At 38.1% G+C, this 8,820-nt stretch overlaps 1 protein-coding gene across 5 annotated transcripts in view; it reads left to right on the forward strand.

Annotated features, from left to right (window-relative positions):
• Positions 1 to 8,610, forward strand: part of Rols (rolling pebbles) — a 33,062-nt gene extending 24,452 nt beyond the window's left edge. For all 5 annotated transcript variants that reach the window (XM_070299279.1, XM_070299284.1, XM_070299281.1 and 2 more), the window contains 11 exons: positions 1,285 to 1,881; positions 1,957 to 2,291; positions 2,372 to 2,650; positions 2,776 to 3,219; positions 3,364 to 3,570; positions 4,016 to 4,282; positions 4,349 to 4,644; positions 4,704 to 5,155; positions 5,257 to 5,558; positions 5,658 to 6,077; positions 6,184 to 8,610. In XM_070299279.1, coding sequence (XP_070155380.1) covers positions 1,285 to 1,881; positions 1,957 to 2,291; positions 2,372 to 2,650; positions 2,776 to 3,219; positions 3,364 to 3,570; positions 4,016 to 4,282; positions 4,349 to 4,644; positions 4,704 to 5,155; positions 5,257 to 5,558; positions 5,658 to 6,077; positions 6,184 to 6,486 — 3,902 coding nt within the window. In that variant the 3' untranslated portion in view covers positions 6,487 to 8,610. The remainder of the gene's footprint in view (positions 1 to 1,284; positions 1,882 to 1,956; positions 2,292 to 2,371; positions 2,651 to 2,775; positions 3,220 to 3,363; positions 3,571 to 4,015; positions 4,283 to 4,348; positions 4,645 to 4,703; positions 5,156 to 5,256; positions 5,559 to 5,657; positions 6,078 to 6,183) is intronic.
• Positions 8,611 to 8,820: the final 210 nt, after the last annotated feature.

Raw genomic sequence — 8,820 nt, forward strand, 5'->3', positions numbered from 1 at the left:
TTATTTAAAAATTCGGAAAATTGACGGAGTTGTAGAATTTTAAAAGATTAATATTTTTCTGGAAATATTTTTCACAAGAAATGAATAAATTTCTGTAAAATTAAAACATCTAATTTTTAAATTACACTATTTTGTAACTTTTTTAATTTTGTCTGATAAAATTAGGTTCAGTGTCCCATAAATATTCTGCAAAATAAAAGTAGATCGAGTTTATTCATTTCAGACAATTAAACGAGAAGTAACATATCATACAGTCGCATTTTCGAACACGGGGACTTGTATCGAAGAAAAAAAAGCTAAATATCCAAGATTTAAAAATACTGACGTGGTATTTAAACATCAATAAAAACATATATAAAACGCTAGAATAATCGGTTTCTAATATTCTTAAAAAAAAAAAAAAAAATCCTGAAAATCATCAATTCTTCATACTGCTATAGATAGTAGACGGATCTTTAAGAGCTATCACGCGCGAGTTTCTCACGCGGCACGTAGTGTTCGCTTGCGCGAATATTTTCTTTTCGCGATAACATTTCTCGTAGCGCCTTATTTTAGGAGCATGATATACGCATAGTTTGCCATTTTCTCTCATTATAATTGCTTTTATCAAAATCGTCTCAGTTCGTGACTCTTTGCCCTTTGGTCGAGACTCTAAATAATAATAATATCCTCTGTAAATGTATCCTTGCATTTCCTATTTTTATAATTAATTTTCAAGTTAAATCACAGATTTTCGTATTTGCACAGATTTAAAATTCAAGTTTTCCAAAATTCCTCTATCAATTATATTTTTTATAAAGGTTAAATTATATTTTTTTTCTAAACCGAAGAATAGAAAATTGAAGACTGCTAGATAATAAATTCGACAAGATGTGCGATATTTTCAAAGTACTCTTTACTTTGTATTATCACGTATTTGCCTGGAAGTAGCATTCGTTTTCTTATGTTTTGCAGCGTGCTCATTGTATTAATTAAATCATAAAGATACATTTAGGTAAACGCGAAGAATAAAAATAGATCTATATAACAAAATGTTTATGAATGTATTTGTCGTGCAACATTGCACAAACGGTCACAACTGTCGAGATGCTTGCGTTAATTCGAAACGAATTTCTCGCGATAACGTGTTCGCCTAAATGTGTTTGGGTAGAGTGTGATTTTTGTTTTTTCTATTGATTTTCGAATACGAAGCATTTGCCTCGGATCAACAACTTCTGGATTCGTAGATTGGATCAATATCGTTTTATATCGACGGTATTCCTAACAAATTTCTCTGTCTTGCAGATGACGAGGGCGGTTGCGTGAAACCGTTGTCTTCGAAAACCAGGAAGTCGTCGCAATCGGATCTGTACATGAGACTGGGCCTGCTGTTGGGATCCGGTCGAGCGAACGCGAGCGCGGAATCGGGTGCGTGTCCCTCCTCGCGAGCCCCAACAGCCCAGGGACATGACAGCTCGGCAGCCTCTTTCAGCAGTCTGACCAGCTTCGAGACGCAGACATTGGCCTCGACGAACACGAGTCCGGTCTCGACGTTGACGGGCACGTCAAGCGAAGCGGAGGCCGCGGCGGTGCTGCGATGTCCGGTCAAACCGAAGGCTAAGGCCAAAGGAAAGACCAAGTCCAGGGACTGCGATAGCGCCGGCAGCTTGGCTTCCATCTCCACGTCATTATCCGCATCCACATCTATGTCCATGTCTATGTCAGTGTCCGTTTCTGGTCTCTCGAACGGTAGCGGCTCGAGTCCGCTCGCGTCTAGAAGGCATTCCGCCAATGCCGCGCAGACGGGCCAGATCGACGAACTTGGCCAGCTGAGGAACAGACGATCTTGCGCCCGGAGATCAGCGAGAGCCGGCAATGTTAAGAGTCCGGCGGACGCTAAATGTAATAATTCGTTTTTTATATACGTATTTGAATGTCAACTAATATAATAAAGATCCGTACGCGTTAAAATTCCAGTACGTTTCGTTCAGCATCACGCGGCTCAGTTGACCCTGAAACCGTTGTTCTTCGAAGTGCCGTTATTAGAGGAGGATCCGCTTTTCGCCGGACGGCAATGGCTGTTACATGAATTGGAATCTGTGATCAATGGCTCTAGTCCCGGCATTCTGATCTCCGGATCGCCGGGCACGGGAAAGACCGCGCTTGTGCTGCAGTTGGTGGAGCACAGTTGTTTCGGAAGAAGAAGAGAACAGCTGGGAAGATCCTCGGAAGTGAGTGAGGAATGCGACGAGAAGGAGAGGCAGAGTAGTAATGCGACTCTTCAAGCTAATATTCGACATACCAACGAAAAGGTGAGGAGCATTTAAGAGCGTTTCCCTCAATTTTTAACCTTTTTAAAGAAGATACACATCATGATCGTATCGTATTATAGGTTCGCGAATTAGCTTCGCACGTCGTGGCATATCACTTTTGTCAAGCCGACAATAATAGTACCTGTCTAGTGCCGGATTTAATTCACTCGTTAGCGGCGCAACTTTGCCAAGCTCCTCAATTGATCTCGTACAGAGAATATTTGCTATCCGAACCTCATCTTCAGGGCTCGCTATCGCAAAGGGAATGCACCGTCGATCCAGATCTCGCGCTCTTGAGGGGTATTATTGAACCTCTCTCGACCTTGAAGAAAGCTAATAGACTACCAGTCTCGAATATGGTAGGTAAATCGAGTTAAGTTATATCGAACCTACAATTGTCTCTTCGTCGATTGACAACATTTACGATGAGAAAATATTACATTATATTATGTCATAAGCGTTATTCGATACATCTTATTTCCAGGTAATATTAATCGACGCCGTTTGTGAAGCGGAATATCACAGGCCAGATAGAGGCGATACTATAGCTTCTTTCCTGACGAGGCATGCACCTAACATTCCCAGTTGGTTGAAGATTGTTTGCACGGTCAGGACGCAGTTGCTAGATTGCGCGAAGCAATTGCCATATACGAGGGTTTCGTTAGACAAGACTGCGAACGATGCAATTGGTAACAGTATCGCAAAAGATCTGTCCGATTATGTCGGTTACAGACTCGCGCAAAGTCCCTCCATACAGGCGAACGTGACTGCGTCGGTGAATGGTAAGGCGGAATCATCGTGCGGTGCGAATCAGACGAGATTCGCATCGCATCTGCTTGCGCTAGCTAAAGGCAGCTTCCTCTTCGCCAAGCTATCGCTCGATCTTATCGAGAGCGGCCATTTAGTCGCTAAATCTGCGAGCTATAAGGTAAATATGCGAGGATATTCTTTAATCGTAATTAGAACGTGATCGTAAATTATACAAATCGTTGTTTTGTCTTTTGATTGTATTATAAAATGATATCGAAAAAAAAAGAATAAAGTGCGTAACAAACGATATTTTATCCCTTAGGTATTACCGGTCTCTCTCGCGCAGATCTTTCAGTTACATTTTAACTTAAGATTTCCTACGGTAGCCTCGTTCGATAAAGTGCAATCTCTTCTGGCGGTCTGTTTGGCAGCTCTGTATCCACTGACCTTACCTGAAATTTTTTATTCTGTAAATTCTTTAAATGTGGACCATTTTATCTTATGGGAAGACTTTTTACAGAGATTTAAGGCAAGTTTATTCTGAATATATTATAATATGTCTATGAATTTTATCTTTTTTAACCAATATGATTAATAAATGATATTTTTTTCTGACATTTTTTTACTATGATTAAAAATGATAATTTTAAAAATTACTAATTATAAAAAAAATGTACTTTATCTTTCTTTTTTTCTATCTCTAATTTCTTCCAATGATGTCGAAATCATTTAAGTTCTACAGTAATCTAAAAATAAAAATATTTAAAAATTAGATATTAAAAACATATATTTGAAATAAGTAAAAGAAATAATTATTTTGTTCTCAATTATTAAATGTTTAGCATTACTTGTTGACGTGAGATTTAAGAATTATTTGTATTTATGAACTGTGTAAAGTAGTGTAAACGCTATACAAGTTTTTGCAACGTGTATAAGCTCGCCCATTTAACGTAACAATACTTTTCTTTTGTCAGATGCTTTCTGGTTTCCTTGTGAAACGTCTAGACAATACCTACATGTTCTTCCATCCGTCGTTCAGGGAATGGTTGATGAGAAGAGACGAGGGGGAATCGACGAAGTTCCTGTGTGACTACAGGCTCGGGCACGCGGCGATAGCGTTCAGGCTATCCCGCCTTCAAGCGCCATTAGACGGTGACAAAGCCTTAGAACTGGGTCATCATGTATTGAAAGCGCACGTTTATAGAGGCGTAGCTCCGTGCTGGCCTTCACGCGATTTACAAGTAGGTATACAATTAATACATGATATAACGTACCTGAAAGCTTAACCAAGCTCCATTTGTCCACAGGCTATCTGGCTAACTCTGTCGACCGAATGCATCTCCTCGGCCTTATGCACGCTTCGGAATATCTACAGTCCAAATGTGAAGGTGTCACGGTTGCTTCTGCTGGCAGGCGCATCGCCGAACCACATCACCGAATATTTGGGAAATGCACCAGCTTTATGCATGTACGCGCACGAGGGTTTCGTCGAGATGGTATCTGTTCTTCTTGAATTCGGTGCCGATGTCGAACTGACAAATAGCCAAGGCTGTACGGCGTTATCGTTGGCAGCTGCCCGAGGACACTGCGATGTTGTTAGAAGGTAGAGCTTTATATAAGTCTTCAAAACAATGCAGTTGCTTACTGTTATACACTTAATAGATTGGCTGCCGCTGGAGCCTTGTTAGGACACGCGGACATGGCTGGCCAATGTCCTCTGGTGCATGCGGCGAAGCACGGAAGACTGTCCGTAGTTGGATATCTTCTTGCTTGCGACTGGGTCCTGCCAACCGGTGAAAATAGACCGGAAAGCATTACCTCGGAAATAGGCAGAGAAGAAGCCGCCCAGCAAGCCGTTGTCGCGGCTGCTTCGCAGGGTCACGAAGCTGTCGTGGAATATCTTTTAGACATGGCCGAGGTGATTGTGGATCGTCCTGATACGTTGATAGGCGAGACCGCTCTAACGATCGCCGCTGCGAATGGCTCGACCGCAACAGTTTCCGCACTTTTAGCCCGCGGTGCTAATCCTACAGCTGTAAACGCGAAAGGCCTCTCTCCTCTCATGCTCGCCGCCAAGGAAGGACATTGGGGTACTGCTGAGCGACTTTTGCAAGGTTTGTTCCTTTTTTCTTTATAGTATACCTTGTGATTGAAATCATCAAACTGTACTCGCGATCCGAAGGATTGGCTTTACAATTGTTAAATTATTTACCAGGAGATTTATCCACCAGCACGGATGCAATATTGGACGAAGCTGTATCGCTCCTTGAACAACGCGATCCCGCTGGTCGTACCGCTTTAATGCTGGCCGCTTCCGAAGGCCATACCAATCTTATCGAGCTGTTTCTCGATAAAGGATCGATTTTAGAAACGAGAGACAAGGAAGGACTCACTGCCCTCGGCTGGGCTTGCGTTAGAGGACGCGTAACTATCGTACAGATGTTGCTCGATCGCGGCGCCAATGTTGGTACGAACGACAATACTGGTAGGACTCCTTTGGATTTGGCCGCATTTCAGGTAGAATCTATTTTATACATGCGAATATATAATTATCATATGTATTCGCGATCTCGCGATCCTTGATATTTACATAATTACATATAAAATTATATACAGGGTAATCCAAAACTAGTACAGCTGTTACTTGAGAAGGGAGCCGCGGTGGAACACGTCGATCTTCACGGCATGCGTCCTCTAGATCGTGCTATCGGATGTCGCAATATTCCGGTGGTCCAATGTTTTTTGCGTCGTGGCGCCAAACTTGGTCCCGCCACATGGGCTATGGCTGCGGGAAAACCGGACGTTTTAATAATTCTTCTGAATAAGCTTTTAGAAGACGGCAATGTCTTGTATCGGAAGAATAGATTGAAAGAAGCGTCGCATCGATACGCGTATGCTCTTAGAAAATTTCCAGCCTCACCGGAAGAAGATTGCCAGGGGCAAGAACAAGGTCATATGATGCTGCAGCTTCAAACCTTTACGCAACTCCGATTGAATTTCCTTCTAAATCTCAGCCGATGCAAGCGCAAGATGAACGTTAGTATAATACAAGATTTCTTGATACTGCTTGAATTTAAATGTCATCTAGATTTTAACAAATTTATTCTTAGTTTTATATCGATGTAACGCGTTTCTTCCACAGGAATGTGTCGAAGCCATCGAACTCGCCGACGAAGCTCTCGGAGTCCGTTCCGTTTCTTACGAAGCGTTCTATGCCAGAGCTAAGGCTCGCGTGGACTTAGGTTTGTTCGAGGACGCCTTATCGGACGTTCAGGAAGCTCTTCAAAACGTGCCGATTCACAACAGACAAGATCGTAGAGTACTCGCAGCCCTGAAGGACGAGATCATCTCTCGGATCGATGGTACTGGAACCAATAAAGGACACGAAGATTATATTGCCAGATCGCGCCTTCGAGCGTCAGTGGATACTCTTACGGAGTTATAACGTTACTTGAATTAAAATATTCGAATAAGTTAAGTCTATACAAATCAATTCGATCACAAGCGCGACAATAAAATAATAAAAATAATGATAATTTATGCTTGTTATATCCATGATGCAATTTACGACCGTATTTAAAGAAATGGTCAAACAAGCTTTATCCAAGTTTAAACTTTCTTAAAGACCTAAAAGGTATTTTACTCTGCGTTTGTGCTTATTGAGTGATAACAACGACAATTTATTGTGAAAAATTAGGAAGCTATATCTTTAATATTGAGATGTCTTTGTATCATAAATACATCTCTGACACGATGGCGCTCTTAATGCGCGGCTTTTACATACTTTCACTATATACATTCGAATAACTTATTATATAGATATTTAATCCTTAGCGTTGCTCAGAAAATTTAACATAAAAGCTTGATTCGATCAAATTTACGTCCTGTGTTAAAAAAAGAAGAGAAAGAGCTTCTCTTTTTTTATTAAAAATATATAATCGAAGATATAAATGTTAAACGATTCGCGTGCGAATTTCTAATATTTATAGCTTACTTTTAAATTATCAATATTTTACAATCTCTTATGCATATATTTATATTATATTTAATACGCAAAATATATAATTGTATGCTTAAAAGCCAGTTTTGAATAAAGATTCTACAACGGTTGAGCTATAATATTACGAATTGTATGCGTTGTTTTGTATAAGATGTGCTTGAAAAATTTTTTTCTTCAGTATTTTTACATGTACGGATCTTGCCAAGTAAAAGTATTTTTAGAGCTTATGAAAATAGCTGTAATAAAAGCGTGCCGATTTAACAGCATTGTCCGGTAAAATTCGCCGATCAAATTGCCATCATTTTACGTATCATCATTTTATTAAAAACAAATTGTAATATATCAATCGATGATACGTTGAGGTTGTCAATTATTATTATCATGTAGAATACTTGGTATTTATATAGCTGGCAAAACACTGACTAAAATGTTGTTTGTTTGAATATTAATTGTAAACGCACAAAAAATGTCCGACGCCTTCTATTATGATGCGAGCTTAAATATTATATGATATTGTATTTTGGAGTGAAATATTGTATGATTTTTATTCAGTTATATAAATTGAATAAAAATATATACAGTAGACCCTCGTATATAATGTGGGGTATATATTCTGCGTTTGATGCGATTCCACGTTATACAATTAGTTAGTGGTATGTACAGTTTGAAAATACGTTGTTCATGGTAAAAGAAACTAAATTTTTTACAAAATTTGAAATTCATCTACCGTATTATATGGAACTGATTTATCGCGTTATAGAAATATCACGCTCTCTATACAGGGTTTTACTGTATATTATATAATCACTGTGTATTATATCAGCGTAATACACAGCATAATTAGCCTTATAAAGTGTCATTCTAATTTGAATAAATTATTCAATTCGCTTTTTCTTTTATTAGTATTTTACATATTATAAAAAGAAAATATATATTATAGTGCAACATTCTCATTGATGCATTGAACGTGGAACGCGCATATGATATAATTATAAATCATATATAATAATTTTTAATTTTTCAGCTATAAAATAGTCACAGACATCCTCCTCCGGACATGAGAAAAATGCGATATTATTAACATCTCGCAGTAATATTAATAATATTTACATCTTGCCAAGCGTATATAAGGTGTCGCGAAAATTCCGAGTTCCTTGACCAATCGAAAAACAGTTATATCGAATGTTATTGACTCCGTTATAATGAACAATGGTGTCAAATAAATTAACTTTTTATCGAGATGGATCTCTTTACTTTTATACCAACATATCTTGATGAAACGATTACATAGAGTTTTAAATATTATATTAAATACTATATTAAATATCCAAGCTATTAATTAAATGCCCACACAAGCGTATTCGAGAGAATATCTTTTTTCTCTTTATAGATTATATCTATAAAAAAGTAAAATAAAATCATATGTGAAAGTAATATAAAAAATTAAGTAACATTAATATAATATGGTGTATAAGTAATTTAAATATTATAAAAAGAAAAAAAAATAATGTATACAATTTTTTATTTTTGGCTTTTTATACATAAAAATTGAAAATTAAATCATCTTGTCACAATAAAAGATAATGAATGAGGATATAATTTGCGCATTTTTTTCATTACTAGAATACTATAAGCGCGCGTTATATGCGTATACCATTTATTTCGTGTGTAATTTTTATTATTTTATGATATTTGTAATCAATATACATGTTATCTTTTGTCTTTTTTACTCTAACATAGTAATGATGTGGCAAATGGTCGTTCTGAAAAAACAGCAGA

This window comes from Polyergus mexicanus, unplaced genomic scaffold, assembly GCF_030449975.1.
Source record: "Polyergus mexicanus isolate NDT 795.1 unplaced genomic scaffold, iyPolMexi1.0 SCAF_7, whole genome shotgun sequence".
NCBI classification, from domain to species: Eukaryota; Metazoa; Arthropoda; class Insecta; order Hymenoptera; family Formicidae; genus Polyergus; species Polyergus mexicanus.